Source organism: Hyla sarda, chromosome 3 (assembly GCF_029499605.1).
Source record: "Hyla sarda isolate aHylSar1 chromosome 3, aHylSar1.hap1, whole genome shotgun sequence".
In the NCBI taxonomy this organism is placed as follows: domain Eukaryota; kingdom Metazoa; phylum Chordata; class Amphibia; order Anura; family Hylidae; genus Hyla; species Hyla sarda.
The window spans coordinates 122,425,173-122,452,706 of NC_079191.1; the positions used below are offsets into that span (position 1 = coordinate 122,425,173).

Here is a 27,534-nt window from a genome sequence, read left to right on the forward strand (position 1 = left end):
CTGTGGTCAGGCAGAAACTAATTATGCAACTTTCTGTGGAGCATACAGCAGCTGATAAGTACTGGAAGGATTACGATTTTTAAACAGAAGTAATTTACAAATCTGTTTAATTTTTTGGCACTGGTTGATAAAAAAAAAATAATAATAATTCCAGCAGAGTGGAATATTACAACATTAAATACTCTAAAAATGGACAAGCAAGGAACTATTACTCCCCAGCCTGATTCCCCAACCATTGCTATTCCAACACTCTTCCCCACTGTTTACCATTTCCTGGACCCATCTCAACATGTATTAAATGCCCACTTAGCCAATTATAGATGGTAGTAGTAAGGGTCAGAATACTTTGCCACCTTTTAAAAAAAGAAAACCTTGACAACTCCTTTAAGTGCATTTTGTTAATTAAACCTATTCACTTGCGTTATGCTGCACTCTGTCATGGAACAAAAATGTATTGTGTTATTAAAAGTAAATAATGCAGTTTTTAACTAAAAAAAAACAACTCTATTCTGTTTCAGGTTGTGTGGTGTAGTCAAGCACGTGGTCAATCCATCAGAATGCTCCTCTCCAGAACGCTGTATTTTGGCCTATTTGTATGACCTCTATGTGTCATGTAGTCACTTAAGGAGTAAATTTGGAGATCTATTCAGGTAAATTAAATTATTAACATTTACAGACAATAACATCAATACAGTTAATAGTTGATACAGAAAAAAATTCTTACTTAAACAAACATCACCAACAACATTTCTCTGATTTATGGTAGCAAGTAAGATGAAATAGAATGAGACATTACCTTCATTCACTAGTGTATTTGTCCTTCGTGGATCAATGTTGTGCATCTCTAGTGAGGAATCTGCATCATTCCACTTCAGGGGTGGACTATTCCCCATTTTTCCTAGTACATAGTCACTTAGCAAATCAAACGTCTAATCTGTAGTCAGGAACCACCATGATGTGGCCTCCACCCTCATCTCCTCACACACTGGCGGATTGTGTTGGACTTTGCTTAATAAACAACCAATGTGTTTAGCTTGGATGCAGCGGTATTGAAAACTATGTCCGGTGAAGTGTTTACACAATTATTTGTAATTATTCTGAGCAATGTGTAAACAACATTAATCCCAGCTTAATCTAATGGACACATGCTAGGAAACCTGGAAACGCGTGGACAAATCAACAAATAAAATAAGACGAAGAACATAAATTGTACTTTTCAGGGAACACTCTGAACACTCAGTTTTGACATATGACATTTGTAATATCTAGAATGGAGAGTGTACTATACAAATAGACATTACAAAGATGGGAAAGTCTTATTAGTAATTTCAGTTTTTCAGCAATTTAAAGCCACAACCAGCAACAATTTCCTGAGCTGTCCCTGCAGATATATTCTGCCTGTAAGTTGGGGTGGGGTTAGGGAAATTCTATTGATCTTGTTCCTGCGTGGGAAAAGAAAAAGCGACTGTGCATGTAGTTTGTTGTTGTTCTCTGGGGGTAAATATTTTTGCTTAATTATTATTTAATTATTTTTCTTCCTGTGTGGGAAAAATGAACCACATGGTGGGTGGGTGTAGGAAACATTCTGCATGCCACAAGGAATGTCAACTCCTCTTGTCAGAAGCTGTTGTGTACATCCCTCGTGTGACATTTCTTCTTCACCTCAGTTGATGACTATTCTGTGGTCATGTGCAGGTTGTGGAATGAGCAGGTCATCTAAGGCAGTGCTGGCACACTTGTGAGCATGACACAGAGCACAGAATATTATATGGACCATCATTACATCATTAATAGGGGGACACGTCAAAATGGCCAAAAAGTCTGTGCGCTACTCAGCCACTTGTACAAAAAAGACAGGCTACACTTCTGGTCACCATTGGTGCTTAATAATAATAATAATAATAATAATAAAAAATATATTCATTATTATTATTATTATTTAATTATTTGAAATGAAAAAAACAAAAAACAAAAAATACAAACTAATAAATAAATTATTATTATTATTAATAACAATACTACTACTACTATTAATACTACTACTACTACTACTATTATTAATACTACTACTACTAATGATAATAATAATGTTATTATTATATATGTAGCGCCAGCAGATTCCGCAGCACTTTACAATTTTGAGGATACAAATAAAGACAAGTATCAGACATTACAATTTTACACACTACATTTTTAAACAGGGGAAGAGAGGGCCCTGCTCCCAAAAGCTTATAGCCCATAAGGAATGGTGTTGTCCACTCCTATTCTCCGCTGGCATAATCTTCTTCCATATTCCTGTGATGTTTTGAGGATATATCTTAACCCCTTCCTGCCTGAAAAAACCCTTTAAAGTGAATCTGACAACTTGTTTACCTGCACTTAACACAATGAACAGGGTTATAGTGCAGATGAACCTGATTAAAAAGAGGTATAACTTACCCCAATCAAGTGGAGGTCCAGTGTTCCATTGCACAGGGGCGGGGATTAGCAATGGTGTCTGTATACAACCTGGATCTCCGGAACCAGACCATAGATCCGGCAACTGCAGCCGACCACTGACCTCAAGGGTCTCATGTCAACTACAGCTAGGGCAAGTGAGTGCAGTGTGTTTAGGTTGTCATCAGAAAAGCAGGGAGAGCACTTCAGGAAACTAAACATAGAATGTGGTGAGGACTGGAGCGTCTTTGCCATATTCTCTTGTTTTACAATACTAGCAGGCTGTCTTTTTTTTTTATTTATCTACGACAATCCCTTTAATTTCATACTTTACACATTTTTATTGGCAGCTAATGCAATTTTTGTGTTTTATTTGCTGTTCACAAAATACCTGTTAAAAGCAAAGCATCTTGTTATATAATACTCCAGCTGTTGTTTAATTCATAAGAGTGGATTCACATTCTCTACAAACATATGTCCTTAGCTGAACTCTACTAAACAGTCCGATTTCACTATGTCCTGCTTGAAATAATATTGATCATTCCACTAAGTCCCCAAGATGAGAAAAACAGATTTTCTTGTTTCATATAATACATTAAAGGGGATTTGTAATTTTTTTTTAGATTTTTTTCTTGAAGCAGAACCACTCTTGTCCTCAGATTGTGTGTGGTATTACATGGCAAGATCTATTGAAATAAATGGAGCCAAGTTTTAATACCACACACCACCTGAGGACAGTGAGGTGCTGTTTTTGGAAAATACATCTGTTTTTTGAATTCCTACTTAACCCCCTTTAAATCAAGGGTTACAAGATTTTTAGAATTCATATCACTTACCAAATAATTAAATAAATATATTTCACCTAAACTACATTGCCTTAGCGCATGTGTGGGGACATGGGGGTGCAAGATATACTTGTCAGGTCGTTATGCCAGGGCACCGTTAGCCTATATATGGTCCGAGGTGGAGACAGCTTCTCCTGGCTAGGCACTGGGCAATAAACACACCAACACCAGGTTACAGATAACTGTCTTTTACTGAGGCAGGAGTAGATGGTACAACACTCGCAGTAGCAGAGTAGAATGGATGCAGTGTAACCCTTGGGAGCCCTGTTGCCTTTCTGGGACGTATGGTGCTTTTCACCTACTTGAATTAGATAGACTTGAGACTTGGAGATTAAGAGAAGTCCTAAGGTTACTAGGGTTATGCTAAAGTCCAATTTCTGACACCAAAGCTCCCTATCCCTCTATATAAAGCTCCCTATCTCCCCAATGTACTGCTCCCTATGACCTCCCCACCCCCACATACATTGGTTTCTACACCTTACTATACAGCAGACATGCCAGAGGAGATCCGCAGCCCACAGGACAGCCTTTGATGCTGGGACACCAAACATCCCTCACTGAGATTTTTTTGTGAACATAACCTTAGTGTTACCTTTTTCCCTCAAATGTGTTATTATTCTTTATTCACTTTTAAAATACAAGACTCTTTACATACAAGTGCTCCTTTTTACTGTGGGATTTTTGCTGTGATTTTTTTTTTCTTTTTTTCAAACCACTGAAAAAAAGTATAAACAGTAATAAAAATTAATAAAATCCTAAAGATTATGATTGGGCATATGGACATCAAATCCAGTAGATAATATAATCAGCCTCACAGTTTCCTACTTAGCAGTCCTATGTCCTCAGGGCTGTGCCATACTTTGTGCTCAACCAGCATCAGGATGTAGTGTGCATCAGTGCAAACAATGTCTAGACTAGTGTTTCTGTGGTGTCCCAATATGGGATATGCTCCTACAGTCCTGTCAGGCTGTACAGTACAGTCCCTGTACATCCTCAGGGCTCTCCTGCAGTGGTCCCCCATAATGTGAATAGGTTGTATATTAAGTGTTAATGACCTTGGAACGCCTGCGCTCCGTCCGGACACACCGGCCTTGAGCACTCTTTGCTCATGTCCCCGCTGCCGGCGGGCTGGGATTCTCATCGTGGGACACACCCGCATGCGAATCCCAGCCCTTCACTTACCTCAATCATCTTCCGCCTCTCCGTGTCCTCACAGCCCTGGCGCATGAGCCACCGTCTCCTAGGGCGCGTGCGCCGGAGCCCTGACACTTAAAGGGCCAGTGCTCAAATAGTCTAGTGTCTACACCTGCACCCTGTCCTTAAATATCAGCTCCTCCCTTGGTTTTCTGCCGGAACTTTGGTTACCTTGTGCCATAGTGAAAGCCTGTGTTCCTGTTACCGTGTACCTTTTCCTTGCTACCTTACCTACCCTGCACCTGTGTTACCTGCCCTTACCTACTGCCATCTTGCCACATCCTGCCAGTCTCCTTCTGTGCCACGCAACCTCCCAGCTACCTGTGTGGACAAGTCGTGCCAGGGGTAGTGACCTGGGTGCCGCCTGCGACAGCAATGCCATCCCACTTAGACTCCGCTCCCTGCCGTGACCTGTTACAGACCTTTGACGTTGGTCACATGATTGTTAGTCACATAATTTTTGTCACATGTTTTAAGTCATATGTTTGTTACCCAGAGAGCACCAGGTGACCAGGTGACCCACAGGTAGCCTATGGGCTCCTTGCACAGCCGCCCTTTATAAGATAGGGAGGAGCTGCAATCTATTTCTTGTGATTCTTTCCTGCTGAGGTTCAGTCCAGTCCAGATGACTCAGGGCCAGTTTTCAGCACATGTGGAGGCCTCAACCTAAATTGCAGCCACAAGTCAGTAAGTCAAGTTGTCTTTATCATCTGTTATCATCTTCAGTCAAGTCAAGTCAATTGTAGTCAGCATGGCCTGCACCTATAGTCTGTCAAGTCTTTGCAAGTCCCAGCAAGCTGCGAGGTCCCCCGTGTTACTGGTCACCTCTCTGGGATCCTGGCCGAACTGTATAGACTGTACCATCTGTCTACCTCAGTAAAAGCTACTGTGAACCTTAACCTGGCCTTGGACTGTTATTTGCCCTGCCTAACCTAGGACTAGCGGTGCTACCTTCGGGTGATTAAGGTTAAATCATGCCCTGGCATCACAAACACGAAGGGGTTAATACAATCTACCCCTGGGCAACACCATCTGCCCTTTATACCTCACCTCACACCCCGTGGCTCACCACATTTCCCAACCAGTGCACCTGTAGCTGTTGCAAAACTACAATTTCCAGCATGTGAGGAACTTGTGCAGTGGCCTATAGGTGAAAAGGACCCTTCAATGTCTTCATTTATCTAAGAGTGTAGTATGAGGTCTGAATTTAAGTTGAAGTTTGTCTGGGAACTGAATTCATTTGTGGTAATATAGTAACATTATTTGAGTTTTTATTCCTGGGGAAGTTTGTTGTGGTTGTAAGTTGAAATCTAAGCAATTATAAATAGATCCGGTCAGGGCTGTGAGAATAGCCAGGTCTTTGGGGACTTGAGAGAAACTGTGGTGAAGGCCTGGTTAACTGGAGGCCTAAGGTACCGCTTTAAGGGGAACCAAGCATTAGATTTTACCATATTTAATGCTTGCCAGCGCGTTTTATATGGTAAAATCTTTATCTTCACCATCCCAGGGGAATATTCATGCCCAGAGGGATGGTGAGAATATGAAGTTTGAAACTTCGCCAGCCTTCAAGTAGTCCCCTGGGCGAGAAGCTAAACTCCCCTAGTCCCGTTGCTTCAGCCATAGTGATGCCCCTTTGGTGTAATTGACAGCCTGCATCTCCACTCTGCATAGGGAAAAGAGCAATGACGCAGGCTGAGGGGGTGTCACTACGACCAGAGCAGTGGGACTAGGTAAGTATAGCTCCCCGCCCAGGGGACTACTTAGGGTCCAGAAGGGGACAGTTACAAACTTAATATCTTTACCATTCCTTTTGTCAGGAACGTCCCCTGGGGATGAAGATTTTATCATATATAACATGTTGCCAAACATTATATATGGTGAAATCTGAAGCTTGGTCCCCAAAAAGTATATCCTCCTATAACATAAATGATTTTTTGTCACTTCACAAGAGTACACAATACTGTAGAAATGATATAGGCTGGATTTTTATATGTCCATTGCCCATGCGGCGTGTTTCACATTCTGGTGCCCAACTTGAGATGCCAGATGAATTTGAACTGTCCCATTCAAATGAATGAGATCAGTCCTTCAATCAGTTTCCCTCTGGTGCCTGCTGGAGGGAAACGCCTCCTGACGACTGACATATGTAAATCCAGGCTTAGAAAAAATAGAAATAGATTTAGTATAAAATCTTATATATTTACTGTAAGCATGTTAAAGGGGTACTCTGGTGGAAAACATTTGTTTTTTAAATCAACTGGTGCCAGAAAGTTAAACATATTTGTAAATTAGTGTGAATTCGGGTAGAAAAACAGACATGGTGCACATCTACAATCTTGTATAATGATCTGATTGCTTCTCAGCATAATATCAAAAACGAACAGGTTGTTAGTATACATTTTTGATCAAAAAGTACAAGCCCACTCGCCACGTCAAGGCCACCTATTTAGAGTGGGTCCCTAACGTCCCTAGCATAAAATGGCGCAGCACCTGGCGGCGACCACCACCACCGCAACACCAATGCCCACAGGGGGGAACGACCCACCGGCAGAGCGGCCCCAATGCCACTCAAACCAGTCTATGGGCCGCACCCCCCCCCCCCCCCACAGACAAGGCGCCACGGCAGCAACGGACACCGCACAGCACCACACCATATTTGTAAATTGCTTTAATAAAAAAATCTTAAGGGGGTACTCCACCCCTTGGCATCTTATCCCCTTTCCAAAGGATAAGGGGTAAGATGTCTGAACTCGGGGGTCCCACCATTGGGGACCCCGGCGATCTCCCTGCTGCACCCGACGTTCGTTTAGAGCAACGGGTGCAGTGCTGGAGCACCGGAGGCTCGTGACATCATGACCACACCCCTAGTGACATCACAGCCACGCCCCCTCAATGCAAGTCTATGGGAGGGGGCGTGATAGCCATCACGCCCCCTCTCATAGACTTGCATTGAGGGGACGTGGCTGTAACATCCCGAGTGGGGTGTGACCGTGACATCACAAGCCTCCGCCTCGCATCGCCAATCATCCGGCACGGAATGAAGTTCGCTCCGTGCACCGGATGTCTGGGGTGCTTCCTGTACTTATAAGCTGCTGATACTCCAGAAGAAATTCTTTTCTTTTTGAATTTATTTTCTGTCTGACCACAGTGCTCTCTGCTGACACCTCTGTCCATGTCAGGAACTGTCCAGAACAGGATAGGTTTGCTATGGGGATTGGCTCCTGCTCTGGACAGTTCCTGATACGGACAGAGGTGTCAGCAGAGAGCACTATGGTCAGACAGAAAATAAATTCAAAAAGAAAAGAACTTCCTGTGGAGCATACAGCAGCTGATAAGTACTGGAAGGATTAAGATTTTTAAATAGAAGTAATTAACACATTGGTTAAACTTTCTGGCACCAGTTGATAAAAAAAAAAATGTTTTCCACCAGAGTACCCCTTTAAAGAGGTATTCAACCTGAAGACCTTCCTCCTATCAATAGGATAGGTCATAATAAGCTAATCAGTGGAATCCAACTGCTAGGATCCCCACCGATCTGAGAACGTGGACAAAATTGCCCCTGGAATGAATGATGCACAGACAGGACTTTGTTTTCTATGAGATTGCAGAACATGATGAGCGGTATACATCATTCATGACAGGGTTGGCTTGTTCTCCCCTTTCCTTTACATGGTGGATAAATACATCAGATGGGAATATCCCTTTTACTTTACTACAACTTCACTATTGAACAACTCTCCAATGAAATGCACTGTGACAGTCTTTATTAGGAGGCTACTAACATTCTAGTTGATAGGAAGCATTAACAGTAACTCCTATCAATATATAAATGAGATTTCAGCCTGCCATTATCTTCAGTACATATTTGTGTTTCCACTAAGTGCTGTCTGTAATGGTTACTGCCTATTGCCGGGTTCAGAGATTCTCGTGACACAATGTTATTGGTAATGCAAACAACACAAGTTATGCTCTATAACTTCACTAATGAATGCTAATAGAAATAGTTTTGTGTTCACACTGTGTTTTTTCCCTTACAGTAGTGCTTGTTCAAAAGTAAAGCAGACGATATACAACAGTGTACAGCCCTCCAACTCTAATGTTCTGTGGGATCCAGACTTCATGGCAGACTTTATAGAGAACCCCTCTATTCATAATATTAATCACATGATGCTGGGAAAGATTCTCAGTGACAATTCACCAAACCGATACAGTTTTGTCTGCAATGTCCTCATGAATGTTTGTATGGGGCACCAAGATGCTGAAAGGTAATCTTTGAGTCCAAATTTCTTTGTTAAAGGGAATGTATTACTTTTTTTTTGTAAGATGGGCAGTTTAAAAAAACAAACAAACAAAAAAACAAAAACGATTTATTTTTCTAGAAAATGGTTGTGGGCATGCTTTGTGATCAATGCAGAGGTAGAAGAAAATACAAAATAAGGAGAAGCTAAACCGTTACCATAATCTATTGTGATCCTGTTATCTGGAAACTCACCTCTAGTGGTGGACATCAGCAATACTGATGTCCACCATTAACCCTTTAAGTTCTTTGATCAATGTGGAACACGGCATCTAAATGGAAAATGGAAGTGCAATACTTTTATTGATATTCTGTACATTTTATGGTATAAACAAGGTTTCACTACAAAGTTCAATTGATCTTGCAAAAAACATGCCCTGTAGATAGAAAGATTAAAGAGTTATGGCTCTTAGAAGGTGAGGAGGAACAATGAGAATGCACAAATGAAAATTGGCTGCATTCTCAAGGTCAAAATCTGCTGTGTCCTTAAGGGGGTAAATATTGGGATAAAAACCTCAAATAAATCCAAAAGGACTCCCCCCGCCACACACACACATTGCTCCCCTATACACGGCTCCCTATGGGAGCCTATCTTATATATACTGCCCTCTATATCACATACACTGCTCCCTATCTCCCCTATATACAGCTCCCTATTCCCCAATATGCAGCTCCGTATCCCCCCAATATACTGCTCTCTATGACCTCCCCATCCCCACATACATTGGTTTCTACTCCTTATTCCCCCCCCCCCTCCATACTTTCCCTTCAACCTCCTTTTCCTCTGTGCACATGTGCAGGACCTTTCAGGACCTGGTGATGTCATTGCAGTTCTGAAAGGTCCTTAAATGGGCACTCATTAAAATTTATTTTTGCTATTGCACTCCTTTATGGTAAATAAAAAAATCTTTCTAATATACTTTGAAAAAAACAAGCCACTATGTTTCTCCCTACTTGTCCAGAGAACATTTTCCCCCATCTTTAGCTGTTCTGGGAGTTCTCTTAGGGATAAGGGGCCCTGGGAAACTGGCCAGGTTCTCTCTCCAATGCCGGCCCTGACAATTATACAATAAGACATTTATCCCTTTTTCTGTGGATAGGGGGTAAGTTTTCAAATGCTCAATAACCCCTTTAGAGCAATTTGAAGCAGAGAAGAAAAAACGACCCTTGAAGAGGCGCTTCTGGTGTGATTGAAAGAAGCAAGTTCCAAGACAGAAGTATTTTCAAAGTACTGGAATGGTTTAATTGAATCAGAGACTGATCTGAGGAAGGGGGTGGCTCCCCTGAAACGCGTCATCTCTGTACTTTTATTATTTTATGCTTCAAATAAACCATTCCAGTACTTTGAAAATACTTCTGGCTTGGAACTTGCTCCTTTCAATCACACCAGCAGCGCCTCTTCAAGGGTCGTTTTTTCTTATCTGCTTCATTTCCGTTGGGATTGGTTCATTCCTTTTCCTGGGACCCTGGCTCAACAGCTGGCTCTTTACATCTTGGCAACCCACTTGTTGGGTCTACATGCAAATTATCCTTTCGCTCATGGTAAGCGGCCACTTCCTAAGGGCGATTGCAGCCTAAGGATGGTGCACGTCACGCATATATCCATCTATTTTTTTGGTAACGCACAAGGTGCCCCCCTTTGGTCTCCTTTTCTTTCATTCTCAGGTATACTTAAGAGCAATTTGTCCTTCTTTAAGGGGAATTGCTGCTCATTAAGGCAGCCCCACCCTGCATGTATGAAAGCTTCCAAATTTCTTAGTTCTCAAGCAGAAGTTTCCAAATCTATATGTATGCCTGTTTAACCCCTACCTAGAGCTGTGGGTACTTCCACTAAATGAAACCATCTGAGAGACTTCCTTTAACTTAAAATAAGATGAAAACCAGTTGCACAGTGACCCCTGTTGGGCTGTTTACCATTCATAGTGCCCATGCACCATCCTGCTTCTGCCCATATTCTGAATGCTTTATTTGTGTTTATTTAGACAATATATTCCAAGAAAAGCCATTCTTTGCATTAAACTAGTTTGTTTTCTAGGAATGGTATGTAAGAATACTTGGCAGTGGCACATTGCAAATCCAAAAATAACTGAATACAAACTTAGTTTGCTCTGTTAGGTACAATAGAGTCCCTTATAGTTCTAAATATTAGGCAGGGTTTACAACTTGCAATTTGTGTTTTGCTGTACATCTGGCCTATAGCAGATAATCTGTGCTATCAGTCTTTTGTCACCAATTGACGGTGTGATGTCAATACACCCTTATCTTCTTCTGTTAATAAGTGACTCCTATCAGGTTGCTTCTGATTTATTATTGCCCTGCTTCCCAATAAGCAGCATCAATGTAATGTCTTGTTTCTGTAGGATCAATGATATCTCTAACCTGTGTGCTGAGCTGACCGCCTGCTGTACAATATTGAGCTCAGAATGGCTGGGAGTTCTCAAGGCTCTGTGCTGCTCCTCCAACCATGTGTGGGGCTTCAATGATTTACTTTGCAGTGTGGATGTAAGTGCTGCTAAACTAATCCAATATACTGTATGCATGTCCATATGTCTTCGGTTAACCCCTATCAGAGAAATATCACAACCTTACTATTACAAATACCAATAAATGTGCTACAAATAATTTTTTATTTGCAATGTAGACTCTAAGGCTTTCAGAATTCCGCCTCAAATTAAAGGCCCATAGACTTCTATGGAATTCCGCACTTTCATTCACACTTGTGGTCATGGCTGCAAACCAATACACTCACTGATTATGTCCTCTGACTAGGACCAGCCTGCATAACTTACCTTCCATAGGAACAAAGATAATAACATTACTGTATCACCATATTTAAACAGCGGTTAAAAATGTGCCCAAAATTGCGAACAAGGGCAAGCCTATAGAGGGCCAACCCATATAAATAAAGTAAAGAGGGAGTTGGGTGGGTTTCGCCAAACACACCATATGCCCTAACATCAAGGACAGGGGTGTTAAATACCCTCTCGCCCCTTCCACAAACTCAGCTTAATTAGGCTTCCACTTGTGGTCGTGACTGCAAACGTCATAAGGTTTGATACACGAATGCCCCCCCCCTATAACATTCCCTACTTACCAATACACCCACTGATTATGTCCTCTGACTAGGACCAGCCTGCATAACTTACCTTCCATAGGAACTGAAAGATAATAACATTATTACCATATTTATCAGCGGTTAGAAATATGCCCAAAACCTGTGAACGAGGGCAAGCCTATAGAGGGCCAAAAAAACAGACAGAAATCACAAAAAACATTTATTAAGATCTACAGTTGGGATCAAAAGTTTGTATTAATGTGCATAAAGAAGCCAAGGAAAGATGGAAACATCTCCAAAAGGCATCAAATTACAGATTAGACATTCTTATAATATGTCAACAAAAGTTAGATTTTATTTCCATCATTTACACTTTCAAAGTAACAGAAAAAAAAAATGGCGTCTGCAAAAGTTTGGGCACCCTGCAGAATTTAAAGAATGCACTGCCCCCTTTGCATAGCTGAGACCTGCCAGTGTCATGGATTGTTCTCAATCATCATCTGGGAAGACCAGGTGATGTCAATCTCAAAGGTTTTAAATGCCTAGACTCATCTGACCTTGCCCCAACAATCAGCACCATGGATTCTTCTAAGCAGTTGTCTAGAAATCTGAAACTGAAAATAGTTGACACTCACAAAGCTGGAGAAGCCTATAAGATAGCAAAACATTTTCAGATGTCAATATCCTCTGTTCGGAATGTAATTAAGAAATGGCAGTCATCAGGAACAGTAACAGGAAGACCAAGGAAACAATCAGACAGAACAGCTAGCAGGATTGTGAGAAAAACTATTCAAAACCCACGTTTGACAGCACAATCCCTCCAGAAAGATCAGGCAGACACTGGAGTTGTGGTACACTATTCCACTATAAAGAGATACTTGTATAAATATGGTCTTCATGGAAGAGTCATCAGAAGAAAACCTCTTCTACATCCTCACCACAAAAATCAGCGTTTGAACTTTGCAAATGAACATATAGACAAGCCTGATGCATTTTAGAAACAAGTTCTGTGGACCGATGAGATTAAAATTGAAATTTTTGGCCGAAATGAGCAAAGGTACGTTTGGAGGAGAAGGGGAACAGAATTTAATGAAAAGAACCTCTGTCCAATTTTTAAGCATGGGAGTGGATCAATCATGCTTTGGTGTTGTATTGCAGCCAGTGGCACAGGGAACATCTCACGAGTAGAAGGAAAAAAGGATTCAATAAAATTTCAGCAAATTTTGGATGCTAACTTGATGCCATCTGTGAAAAAGCTGAAGTTAAAGAGAGGATGGCTTCTACAAATGGATAATGATCCTAAACACACCTCGAAATCCACAGGGGATTAAATCAAGAGGCGTTTACTGAAGGTTTTGCCATGGCCTTTACAATCTCCTGACCTCAACATAATTGAAAATCTATGGATAGACCTTAAAAGAGCAGTGTGTGACAGACAGCCCAGAAATCTCAAAGAACTGGAAGACTTTTGTAAGGAAGAATGGGCAAAGATACCTCAAATAAGAATTGAAAGACTCTTGGCTGGCTACAAAAAGCGTTTACAAGCTGTGATACTTGCCAAAGGGGGCAGTACAAGATATTAACTGTGCAGGGTGCCCAAACTTTTGCAAATGCCATTTTTTTTGTTTTCTGTTATTTTGAAAGTGTAAATGATGGAAATAGAATCTAACTTTTGTTGACATATTATAAGAATGTCTAATCTATAATTTGATTGCCTTTTGAAGATTTTTCCATCTTTCCTTGGCTTCTTTATGCACATTAATACAATTTTTTACCTGGGGTGCCCAAACTTTTGATCCCCACTGTATTACATCACCAAGTATTTAAACACATTAGCCATTTTAACACGTGGGTAGGGTATGTACAATTGGTAACATGAAGATCGCTACCTACCCAAGTTCTTGATTACATGTGTCGGAACATTGTACTTAGATGCGGCAGACGCTGCCCCAATATGGAAAGAGTGACCCGAGAAACAGCAATCATCAGGTCCTAGCACCCTCAACAATGTACGAATAAGTTGCACAAACTTAGCAGTAGTCAATGGGTGACCGGCCACCGGGAGTAACGGGCTCGAAGCCGGTTTGTCAGCCAGGGCTGCCAACAACTGCTGAAAAACTCATACAGGACACCACTGATTATCAGTCTGAAAGTAAGTAACCACAGCCCCACCTCTTGAAGTCTTTGTCGAAGATGGGGACAATTCAAAAGCCCCATTGACTAATTGTAGTTGCTGTTTGGTGAGGAAAGGAGCAGACAAAGACCTGCACGTGAACTCCCCCGGGCGGAGGAAGCCATAGAAGGCCAGATAGATGGCAGCCTTGACTACCAGGCTGTTGACCAAACCAAACGGATGAGAATCCAGGAGGGAGGACATAGCTCTGAACATTTCCCCCGTTCCTGGCAACTGTGTCACGCGTGATGGTACATTATTGACCATAACCCCTTTTAACGCAGCTTTCACCGAAGGTGCCGAAAATAAATATGGCCTGTCAGGGTAAAGAATAGAATTGTGATGTTGAATACCTGCTAAATGTGATTTTATAGAATTATGTGATAAGTGAAGAATAGAGTGGCAAAACCCAATAAACATCAGTATAGTGGAGTTGTTCAGAGAAAAAGGAATGTGATTAGTGTGCAAAAAAGATAGAAAAGTGTGCCAAGACACAGTTTAAGCTCTCTAACTGCTTCGAGCAAGAGAATCCCTAATAAGGTTAGCTACTACTGCCGAAAAAGAATTCAATCTGTCGTAAGCAATTGATTCGGTTGTACTGGAACACCCACCAGATCTGCATCCGGCAAGACCTGAAAGAATACACTCAAATTAGCTCTGGATAGGGCATCTGCTGCTGTGTTGCAGTTTCCTTCAATATGGGTGCACATAAAATTGAAATAGTGTTGCAATGACAACCAGACCGATTTTCTGAGATACTGTATCACCTGTAAATTCTTGGATTTACCCTTATTCACTATGTCAACTGTGCCAGCATTGTCACAAATGAAAGTGACCATGTCATTACACCATTCCTGCCCCTAAACTAATGCTGCAGCTACCAGGCCAAAGACCACAAAGAGAGCCAAACAACTTGTGAACCCAGGGACTGCTTGGATTTCTTGTGGCCAAGGCCAGCCAGCCAACGTGTGCCGAAAATAGCTGCATAACCATGAGATGATGAAGCATCCGTGTAAACCCTCGGTGTGTGTTCTGATGCTGTAGGGAAAAACAAAGACACCACATTCCAGTGGCCAATGTAATTGTCGCACATATTCAAGTCAACCCTAGCTCCTGTGTCTAAATGACAGAATCCTGACCAGGAGCATCAGATAGAAGTGCCAACAGCCTGGAAACAAAAGATCTACCCTGAGGGATGATTCTACATGCACATGCCAACATACCATATAAGCTTTGTAACTCTGACTTAACTCAAGCGCAATATTGAACTTATGTACCTCTGAAGTTTGTCGGGTGGTAGACTGGCTTGCATGTTGACTGAATCCAAAGTGATACCAAGAAAAGTCAGCCGGGTAGTCGGTCCCTCCATCTTAGCGGGAGAGACTGGGACATCCAGATGATCAAACAAGTCTATCAAAGCTGATAATTTCCCTGGAATCACCGCCGGATGCTCCAATATCAAGAAGTCATCCAAATAGTGCAAAATGTAATCACAATCTAGTTCATTTTCCAACACCCAATGTAAAGCACATGCAAGCTGATCAAACAGCCACGGGCTGCTCTTGCACCCGAATGTTAACTTAACAGCGAAATAATAAACCTCACACCACCTTACCCCAAACCACTTCCATAACTCTTGTTTTAATGGCAACAACTTGAATGTGTCCGTAATATCGGCTTTGGCCAACCATGTGCTAGGGCCTCAATGTAGTATCATTTGCATGGCCTGGTCAACAGATGCATAAGTCATCATAAATTCCTCTGAAGGGGTTAACAATTTTATACTGGGAATGGCGGAAGAATAGGGCGATGACAAGTCGTATATCAATAGTTTTTTATTGTTAAATTTTCACCAAACCCAGTGGACTCTCCACGTGTCAAAAGGCGGCTCCCAAAATAGCCCAATCATGTATCCTCTCTTTACCTACCTACTGAGAGACCACCTGAGGTTCATTCATTGCTGAATGAAGATTGCTGCATTCGTATTTGGCCTGAGGGAATGCCACTAACCCTGGATGGAAACCCGAGCGGAAACCGTCCAGTAGCCCTTGCACCCAAGCAGCATCCGATTGATTGCGCAACACATGAGCCAGGGCCTGGACCTGCACTGATCTAGTCATGCGTGCTTACCTTTCTGAGTACATAGTGTGCCGGGATGTGCCCTATATCAATGAAAACAAACATGTAGCAACCTGCACTGGTTGTAATTACATCCGCCGAGATTAAAATTATTGCAAATTAGATTTTTCGCCAAAAATCTCACCGGACTCCCCAATTTGTCCACCGCAGCAGGTGTTTTGGCACTAGTCGGGAAATAATTTGTGGTGCCACTACTGGTGGATGGCTCTGCTGTAGTGCTGGCCGCAGCACACCAAGCCGCAGTGTGTGTAATTGACTGACACAGCGAGCAAGCAGGGGATTTTAAACCTGCAAAATGCTTGCAGAAAAGCTCTGTGTCCTTAATTCCCCAATTCGTAATGTAATTAAACTGGCTAAACGCCGCCGCGGATTTAGCTGAAAACGACTTGTGGTAGTCGTAGAAATTGGTGCCCCCGTATTTGTAAGCAAGTTCCATAACGTGATATAGATATAAGTCAAGCTCTTCTCTCCTATCGGGCTTTGCTGAGCAGACTACATCCCTGTATAACCCGAATGCTAGTACGAACTCTGGCATACTCAACTTGTGACTCAGTCTCGCATCCTTGCTTTTAAAAGTGATGGACAATTCACCACAATTGACGGTTTTTGTGTCAACCACATCTTGAGTCGCAATAAGTAATGAGTCTAGGTTAATGTCCTTACCATCCAGAATGTCTGTGCGCATAGCAGCAAGAATGAAATAATAGAAAACAACGGTGGGTGCCCCTGTTCAGGCCCCGGACCCTGTGTTCTGGGTAGTGGGGGTATTCTGGGATGTGGAAGGCACCACCACCGACTGGCTGCTAGAAGCATCTCTGACATTGCCCCTTTCAACCACATCCAACCTTGCTTGGACACTTACCAAGGAACCCATCATCCACAGGAGGTGGAAATGGACTGAGAAGACATCGCCTCATGACTTCCCCCCGGAGTAAGTTCAGCCATGACCAGTCTGTATAGTTCAGCTTCTGCGCAGCTCCTCCATAAATTTGTTCACAGTCCAAGTACGGTAGGTAATGCTACCATGGTCAGAAGCTCTGGTCGGCGACACAGGTATGGACATCTGATCCTCAATGTTAGACCTATATTTGTTTGTAGTTATTAAGCTGTCTCCATTATAAAACGCATAAATGCTTTTAGTACTCATTTTAGAGATGGATGCAGACGATAATTTCATAAGATCCAAAAGAAATTGAGGGATTCGTACACTAGCTGACGGTAAAGTAGTCAAATGATTTTTTATCAGTGTATAGATTTTAAATTCATTAATAGGGATATTGTAGGATAATCTCAACTCCTCAAAAGGGATAATTTGGTCATTTCTTATTAAATTTGATACATAGTTAATCCTACAACTTTTCCATACTGCGATATTGGAAACTTTGGTGAACAAGCCTAGGGACTCTATATTGAGGTTCACCGATGAGGAGAGATCTTCAAGATTATTTAATGTTAGAAGCATGCGACATGTTCCCAATCAGACCTATCCGGGCCATTTAAGGATTCCGGAAATAAAAACAGATTATTCATTACATACGGACCTCTAGAAACTAAAATAACCTCTATATAACAGAAAACTGGTCACCGAGACATACCGACAAAGCAAGAAATTAATATCTGTGCACCAACCTCTGCCTGTACAACACCAGTTACACCAATCCCCCTAATCCAAACCAGTGGAATAATCTGGCAGATGTCCCCATCACCGTGATGACAAATGTGAAATGTCTTAATGTGACTGAACGTAAACGTGCTGAATGAAATGACCATGCCTCAAGCGTTGTTGTATTGCCACAAGTCGACCACAACTTGAAAATGCAGTGGCCCCACTAGCAACATAAAAGGCATACAGTGACCAACTACCTATGTGTTAGCGATGTTATTGCTCTGAAACCACGTGCCAGAAACAATAACCACGTAGCAACCTTAACAAAGACGTATTGGTATCAACAATAATCGCTACCTGTGTGTATAAAATGTTAACCATTGCGATGGCGAGTTGTTTTTTATTCTCCAGTCGTGAAGCACCCGAAGTTGTGTCAGGCAAAACACTTCACTGACTGATTATTAATTATTGCTCTGAAGACATGTCAGTAACAATAACTTAGCAGGGCCCCTCCTGAAGGCGAGACAGGAAACACGGTGATTCAGTGGAATTCAGCCTGAAATGAAAGCCCAATACACTTCTATGGGATTCTGCACTCCCATTGACACTTCGGAATTTCAAAGTGTCAATGGGAGTGCGGAATCCCATAGAAGTATATTGGGCTTTCATTTGAGGTGGAACTCCGAAAGCAGAAATTCCGTCATGTGAATAGAGCCTTACATAGAGCACATGAATCATTTTCATACCATTATTCAGGAAAGGCTGGTTAAAGCAATATGCATTGTTACTAGCATATATATTGTGTTCTCCTTGGCACTGCTTTTAATCTGTGCTGCTGAGGGCTGGAGCTTTGGACAAAACCACCCTTCTTCCTCCTCTGGCAGCTAACAGATTACTCCCTTCTTATTTTACCTTCAGAAAGATTCTTCTCAGTTGTATTGCTATGTAGCAGCAGACACTTCCCTGACAGGCAGGACAGACAGCTATTTATTGTCTGCTCTGCAGGGAACAGTGGGGAGTGTGACTGAGCATGTGTGTCCACCATCACTCAGCCCATTATGTGGACATGCACAATGCTATACACACTGAACATCATACCATTTAAAGTGTACCTGTCGTCAACAAAAACTTTTTACATAATGTAGATAATACCATTATAGGTATATTTTGTAATATACATTGGTTAAAAAATATGTATATTTTTGTCCCTGCAGCTATTGCCTGTGTGTCTCTATGAGGAGTCCAAAGACAGGAAGTGTGGGCAGGACAAGCAGGGCTCTAAACACTGAGGACAAGCAGGGCTTTATGCAGTGAGGACAAGCAGGGCTCTGTACACTAAGGACAAGCAGGGCTCTGTACACTGAGGACAAGCAGGGCTCTGTACACTGAGGACAAGCAGGGCTCTGTACACTGAGGACAAGCAGGGCTCTGTACACTGAGGACAAGCAGGGCTCTGTACACTGAGGACAAGCAGGGCTTTCTGCACTGAGGACAAGCAGGGCTCTGTACACTGAGGACAAGCAAGGCTTTCTGTACACAGAGGACAAGCAGGGCTCTGTACACTAAGGACAAGCGGGACTTTCTGCGCTGAGGACAAGCAGGGCTCTATACACTGAGGACAAGCAGGGCTTTGTACACTGAGGACAAGCAGGGCTCTGCAGTGAGGACAAGCAGGGCTCTGTGCAGTGAGGACAAGCAATACTCTGTGCAGTGAGGACAAGCAGGGATCTGTACACTGAGGACAAGCAGGGCTCTGTGCAGTGAGGACAAGCAGGGCTCTGTACACTGAGGACAAACAGGGCTCTGTGCAGTGAGGACAAGCAGGCTCTTTACACCGAGGACAAGCAGGGCTCTGTACACTAAGGACAAGCAGGGCTTTCTGCAGTGAGAACAAGCAGGGCTCTGTACACTGAGGACAAGCAGGGCTCTGTACACTAAGGACAAGCGGGGCTTTCTGCACTGAGGACAAGCAGGGCTCTGTACACTGAGGACAAGCAGGGCTCTGTGCAGTGAGGACAAGCAGGGCTCTGTGCAGTGAGGACAAGCAATACTCTGTGCAGTGAGGACAAGCAGTGGTCTGTACACTGAGGACAAGCAGGGCTCTGTACCGTGAGGTCAAGCAGGGCTCTGTACACTGAGGACAAGCAGGGCTCTGTACACTGAGGACAAGCAGGGCTCTGTGCAGTGAGGACAAACAGGGTTCTGTACACTGAGGACAAGCAGGGCTCTGTGCAGTGAGGCTCTGTGACACGCTCCCGGCTCACACATCAGGATGATTAACAAGTCACGAGCCTCCACAGAGCCCTTCTTGTTCTGCCCTCACTTCCTGTATTTGGTCTCCTCACAGAGACACGCATGCAATAGCTGTAGGGACAGCATTTTTTAACCCAAAAGTATGCACATTTTTTAACCAATGTATATTACAAATATACATATAATGTTATTATCTACATTATATAAAAAGTTTTTGTTGCCGACAGGTACTCTTTAAGGGAAGCTAGGTTTAAACTATTGTCTTTTCATAGATATTTATCCGGCTCACCTTGGACACCCTGTAGGTGTTTATTGTGACATAAATGAAAAGGTTGTGATACCCTGTAAATACATTTTATTACTTACAATCTATTTGTGATATAGTATATTAAAGATCAGAACTGAATTGGGTACTGCAGGCTTTAGAGCTGAAATCTTCCCTCTTGTTTTCTAGGTTAGTGACCTCTCATTTCATGACTCACTGGCCACTTTTGTTGCTGTTCTGATAGCACGGCATTGCTTTTCATTGGAAGATGTGGTCCAGCATGTTGCTCTTCCATCGCTACTGGCTGCAGGTAGAATCCTTGAAAAACAGGATTTTAAATGGATGATACCACAAAATATGATTTATTAACAGACTAACCTGTTTGCATCTTTATCTGTATGTTACATCTGGCTGTTTTCTATAACCCTAGCTAATGATATCATGTCAAGAGGTAATAGATGATGAAAAGAACAGCAAGGCCTTCGCATTACACACCCTATAATCTTGTAGTTCTAGAACAGTGGTCTCCAAACTGGGGCCCCCAGCTGTTACAAAACTACAACTCCTAGCATGCCCGGACAGCCGTTGGCTGTCCGGGCATGCTAGGAGTTGTAGTTTTTAGTGTTGAGCGGCATAGGCCATATTCGAATTCGCGATATTTTGCGAATATATGGATGAATATTCATCATATATTCGCTAAATTTGCATATTCGTTATATTCGCGTTTTATGTTTGCATATGCAAAAATTTGCGCATGCGGAAATTAGCATATGTGAAAATTAGCATAGGCGAATATTCGCACGCCAGTCTCACACAGTAGTATTAGAGCCTTCTTTACACCACACAAGCTGGAATCAGAGAGGGGTGATCACTGTGATGTGTACAGTGAAAAAAAAAACGAATATTCGTAATTACAAATATATAGTGCTATATTCGCGAATATTCGCAAATTCGCGAATATGCAATATTCGCAAATAAAATTTGCATTGCGAATATTCGCGAGCAACACTAGTCGTTTTACAACTGCTGGAGGGTCACAGTTTGGAGACCACTGCTCTGTTCATCACTGTTACCAGCCTCCCAACCTTGGTCCCTAAAGAACAGTGCAGAATGGTGCAGTAAAGAGAAACAAATAGGATTTACTAATATTCTGGAAGAACATTTGTTAAAGAAAATCTGGCAGCCAGAAGCGTAACTTGTAGCTTCTGGGCCCCGATGCACAATCACCAACAGGGCCCCATGTGCCAAATATAGTACTGGTCTCTTATGGGGCAGTTGTACTTTGGGGCCTTGGTGCCACTGCTACCTCTGCACCCCTTTTAGCGATGCTCCTTCTGGCAGCTGCAATTCATGTTCCCCACTGCTGACACTCTTAGCCATTAGGACAAGGAGACATGTTACCTTTTATATATCTGTTTGTGCTTTCATAACATACAAAAATCATTTTATGCTCTGGTGCGAAATTTAAAAGTGGCATTCCCAACACCTTCTCACTCCCATCTATGTCCCTGCTTATTTGTTAGCTGAAAGCCGAGCCCTGTTTCCAAATCTAACACCTGCTCACAAGTAATATGCACAATAAAGGAATGAGATTTGAAAACAGGGTAAGCTATGATACAAAATATGTCCCACTATGGGAGAGATTTCTCAAAACCTGTCCAGAGGAAAAGTTGCCCAGTTGCCCATAGCAACCAATCAGATCGCTTCTTTAATTTTAACAAGGCCTCTGCAAAATTTTTCTCTGGACAGGTTTTGATAAATCTCCCCCTATGTACTTAAAGCTTAAATGAGAACTGTAGTGGAATATAACTTATCCGAATGATAGGGGATAAGTTATAGATAGCGGGGGGTCCGACCAATTGGAAAAACCCGCAATCTCCTATACGGGGCGACAGCAGTATGCTGGAACCCCCTTCCAGCATACTGCTGTGGCCCTGTATAGGAGATTGCGGGTTTGTCCCATTGGTCCCATTCCGTCCCCACATGACGCATCGGCCGACAAAACCCACAGAGATACATGGAGGGTCGCGACTTCCTGCTGGGGATGACACGGCGCTTCCTGCAGACTGCGCGACCCCCTACAGGAGATCGCGGGGGCCCCCAGCAGTCGGACTCCCCACGATCTATAACTTATCCCTTATCCTTCGAATAGTGGATATGTTATATTGTATAGAAAAAGACTTCAAAAAGTCAGCACTCACCACGTCTTCTTAAGAGTATCTTCTTTATTAAGACTCACATGTCCAGTACAGGGGAGGACAACATACAGAGAGGGGGGGGGGACTTGTGGTATACCTCCCCCCCCCCCTGTATGTCCTCCTCCCCTGTACTGGACATGTGAGTATTAATAAAGAAGAATCTCTGAAAAAGACGTGGTGAGTGCTGACTATCTTTTAAGGCTTTTTCTATACGTTGCTTGCTGCACTTGAAGTCAGAGCACCATTATACCCTTCGGATTAGAACTTAGTCCATACAGGGCGTTTAGGATCCTAGTGTCACCGCAGTGCCGAACTGTTACTGCTTTATACATATGATATGTTATATTGCACTACATTCATATGAAAGAAATTTGCGGCACCAGGTAATCTCTTACAGTTAAAACTTCTTTATTCAGGCATAGCTGGACAACATGGGAGGTGGAAAGAAACAGCGTTGTCCAGCTATGCCTGAATAAAGAAGTTTTAATTGCAAGAGATTACCTGGTGCCGCAAACTTCTTTCACATGAATGTATCTGGATGCCTTTCTTCACATTGATCACAGGGTCTCTCAGGATTTACCTCTTGCTGCCATCCATTTGACTGAAGTTGTTACCCGATTTATGTGAATAGAGTCATACACCTCTCCTTGCTTTCTGCTTATTTTGCACTACAGTTCTCCTTTAATGAAAAAACTCTAAACCACATCTAAACATCTGTCATGTAGCACAAGCCTCATAACTTAAAGTGCCACCACCCGTTTGTGCAAACATTGCCTTCTTTCACAAGATCCACAAACCCATCTTGTGCTGCTGTAATAATTGTAAATCGTCTGACTGGCTACAGGTAACAGATAGAAATGAAAACAGGAATACGATATACTACTGCTATACAGAGGAAACCAATGAGTAAACATATACAAATTATTGCAATATTATGTTGATAAAAAAAAAGTCCCTGGGCACATTTGTCTACTGATCAATAAAATGATGCAGTGCTTGTAAGTGTCTGGGAGGTGGGGAGGGGAGAAAGGCGACCGCTGGGAGCCCCCGCAATTTCCTTCATGGTGCACTGCCTCTCCTCGCGCACAGAGTGGAGGTTGACACGCAACCTCCACACATCTCTATAGGAGTGCTGGAGAAACACAAGTGCTGTACTCGTGTGTCTCGGCACTCCCATAGAGATGAATGGAGGGCACCTGCCGACTGGAGTGCAGTGCAGGGGACGCAGCGGTCAGACCCCATGTGATCAGACACTTATGCCCTATCTTTTGGATAGGGGATACATTTTCCTACACTGCAGTACCGCTTTTAGGGTATGTTCGCACGGCGGGTTTACAGAAAGTCACCCGCTGCAAGTCTAAACTGCAGCAGGCTTTCCAGGACGGACTTTCCACAGAGTCAAATCTGCAGCAGAAGCCATTGAAGTCAAGCTGTGGAAAATCCTTTGTGGCTTAAATTCACAGTGGGAATCTTGCTGTTGACATGCCTGTGTGAATTTACTTATAAGGAACACTACTATACTTATTGATAGAGCTTTTCATTATAGCTTGTGGGGACCCAGATGCTGAACCAGGTGCCAGAATGACATGCCGCCTTCTTTTACATCTCCTTAAAACACCCCAGATCAGCACATATGGAGTGGCCAATGGTGAGTTTGTTCTTTAAATTAACACAAATTGAGAATTCTGATTACCTTATATTTGATTATATAGACTACATGGAATGACATGCATTAAAGGTTTGTTTTGATCAAATCTACCTACTTTAGCTGTCTCGTCAACTGTGGGGTACTTCACCTATAGTGATCACCTTACTTATTTAGGAGAATTAGAGGATCATTTTGAATATTAAAGGAGTACTCTGGTGGAATTTTTTTTTTTTTTTATTATTTCAACTGGTGCCAGAAAGTTAAACAGATTTGAAATAACTTCTATTTAAAAATCTTAAATCTTCCAGTACTGATCGGCTGTGGAATTCTCCAGGAAGTTCTTTTCTTTTTTAATTTCTTTTCTGTCTGACCACAGTGCTCTCTGCTGACACTTCTATCCATGTCAGGAACTGTCCAGAGCAGGAGCAAATCCCCATAGCAAACCCATCCTGCTCTGGACAGTTCCTGACATGGACAAAGGTGTCAGCAGAGAGCACTGTGGTCAGACAGAAAGGAAATTCAAAAAGAAAAGAACTTCCTGGAGCATTCCACAGCCGATCAGTACTGGAAGGATTGAGATTTTTAAATAGAAGTTATTTAAAATCTGTTTAACTTTCTGGCACCAGTTGCTTTAAAAAAAAAAAATGTTTTCCATGAGAGTACCCCTTTAAACATTTTTAGTAGAAATTCAATTTAGTTCAGTTATCATAGAGACTTCTACATAGTTGCAGTTAGAATACAACGGAAATTATTTATGTTATATTGCTGTCTAAAAAGGCAAAGTTCTCTACCTGAGGTTTCTCTTTTACGACATGTCAAGTAAAAAATAGTCTGCACTTGTGTTAAGTGATAGTTAATGTGTCGGGCTACTGTCAGGTTTTATAGGTTTATTATGACCTCTTTCACATGTTTTAATGATTTGATGAAGGCAGGCCGGAGACAAATAGACTGATGTGGGTTCAGGAGCCACATTTATCTACCACTTATCATGGCTGTCACAAAAATGAACAAAAATCATAAAGCTGTAACAACTATAGGTTTTATTATATTGTCTGCTGTTCTAAATATAGCTATAAATGATATGTGAATTGCACATTGACAAGTAATAGTACCACCTACCTCACTGACATATGCTGCCACTTTTTTTTAAATAGTTAAAAAAAAATTGTGGTGGCCCAGTATGGGAGTTTTTACCCCCAGACCCTTGCTGCCCTGTCAGGCAGCCTCCCTGCAGTGTCCCCTGGGCCCCTCCTGCATCAGTTCTAGTGTAATTGTATATTATCCCCTATGTTATGTATATAAGAATGTTGTATCTTTAAAAAAGGTTAACATGTGATCACCACAGTTGTCATGTGAGTTGTCATGTGATTTTTACCCAGGAGGTATCAGTGACCAGGTGACTTAAGGGTGACCAATGGGACCCCACCAGAGTCTTCCCCATAAAATCCCTGGGAAGACTCTCCTCTCTCTCTTAGTTCCTGAGTCTTTGCTGAGGTGCAGTTAAGCCTAAGAGTGTGTCTGGAGTCATAGGAGATTCAAGTCAAGTCTGCAGCCACAAGTTACAAGTCTACAAGTAAGCTAAAGTCACAGCTTAGTCTGTCTCCAGTCAAGTCAAGTCAGTCACTGTCATCTATTGTCAAGTCAACGTGGCCTGCACTAAATTGTCCAAAACCACTGCAAGTCCCAGCAAGCCCTAAAAGTCTCTGTAGTCTCTGAAGTTACTGGTCACCCAGTCGTGGGCCTGGCTGAACTGTATAGACTGTACCATCTGTCACTCAGTAAAATTACTGTCTGTAACTTGGCGTCGGAGTTATTATTGCCCCAGTGCCTAGCCCAGGATCCAGCGGTATACCTTTGGGTGGTATTGAGGATAAATCACGCTCTGGCGTCATGAATACAAGGGGTTAATGCCAACTGCCCCTAGGGTAATTCCATCTGCCCTGCATCTCACAACCCACACCACAACTTTTGGCGTCCTACGAACAGGATACGGGTGTGCGACAAGTCCTCCCCTAGTCTGAACTGTGTTCAGTGTTGTCATAAAATCGCATGGCGATGCAAATAAAATGTGCGCCAGAAAGTGTACGGGACTCTGTCAGTGGAAAGTGTTTTTCCCAAGGCGCTTGTGAAATAGAGGGGCAGGTGAAGAAAGGACTGTTATTTGCCATTGTGAACTGCAGAGAGTCTTTACCTGAAAGGGTTAACCTGGTCCAGTGTCTTCTGGGCATGCGAGCGGTCGCAGCTCCGCCCCGTAAGTCACCAGTGGTGACGCCTCTTCAGTACAGCGAGGGGGAACCAAACAGCCACCCTGTGTTGCACAGGGAAGATTTTGCCTACTGGACCAAAACTGGAAGTTCCCTGGGTGCAGCCATATTGAAAGCTCCGGCAGCTGCGCTCATCTCTGCTGTTATCTGTTGAGCACCCGCTGCAGTGCAGACTCTGCAAACAACAAAGATTATCAGTATTAACTCTCCGGTGCCAGCAGCTGTCAGTATTAACCCGTTAGTGCCCGCAAGTCTGGTCGCAAGACTATTCACAACCGGGTGTTTGCAAAATAGACGGGAAGCATTGATTACAGTACCCCCATTAGTCAAGTCAAAGCTGCTGCAGCGCTTCAGAAAGGGGGAATGCACCTTATTTCTCTTAAAGCGACAGCACACTCAAAAATCAACAGAATGTCAGAACCCAGCTCTCCAGATCAACCAGGCGGCAGCGCCCCTTCATCTCCAGCAGTGAGGTAATCACCTGCCCTAACTGTCGGAACCTTGCCCGCCCTGCCTGCAGTCAACACAAACAGTCCATGTCAACCAGTGGCAGCTCATACGTGACAACGGCCTTTTGCTCAGGCCCTTTGAGGAAGCCACATTATTATTCGCCAAGATTAAGGGATGAACAACGTCATTCTATTGCTTCATCTATCACAACACGTGTTGGAAACAATTGATGGTCAGGGTGTTGGAGACATGGTGCCTACATCTTACAGCCACATGAGCCCTGTGGGGGCTGAACTGGAGGAGGAGGGACACAGTGAAGCACAGTTTAGGTTTCGCAAGATGGGCGTTTTTTCTGGTCATCTGACAGGAGAGGAGGAGCAGCTAGAGGAGCTAGAGGGTTATGAGGAAGGCGAGACAGAGGACCCAGACACACCGTGGCAGTATGCAGTGGAGATGGAGGCAGGGAGTCCCTCCGAGTCACTTACACAAATGGCATGATGCATGCTCAGTTGCTTGCATAATGACCACTGAATTGTCACTATTCGGCAGCGGGTAGGGTTGCCACTTTTCCCTCAGAAAAATACCGGTCGTGGGCATGGCTATGTGGGAGTGAAGCTAAAAAGGGGAGGGGCCCGATTGTACAGAGGACGAGGGATCAGGGGTTTAAGAAATGGCATAGGGGATGGGAGGGGGGTAAAGAAATGGCATGGG

General features: G+C 42.9%; 1 protein-coding gene across 3 annotated transcripts in view; it reads left to right on the forward strand.

The window, feature by feature from the left end:
* Positions 1-27,534, forward strand: part of MED12L (mediator complex subunit 12L) — a 627,340-nt gene that overhangs the window by 499,775 nt on the left and 100,031 nt on the right. For 2 of the 3 annotated variants that reach the window (XM_056564946.1, XM_056564947.1), the window contains exons 21-25: positions 519-650; positions 8,513-8,740; positions 11,133-11,274; positions 20,453-20,573; positions 24,008-24,109. In XM_056564946.1, coding sequence (XP_056420921.1) covers positions 519-650; positions 8,513-8,740; positions 11,133-11,274; positions 20,453-20,573; positions 24,008-24,109 — 725 coding nt within the window. Of the gene's footprint in view, positions 1-518; positions 651-8,512; positions 8,741-11,132; positions 11,275-20,452; positions 20,574-23,992; positions 24,110-27,534 lie in introns of all 3 variants that reach the window. The other variant, XM_056564945.1, reaches the window with a different exon arrangement.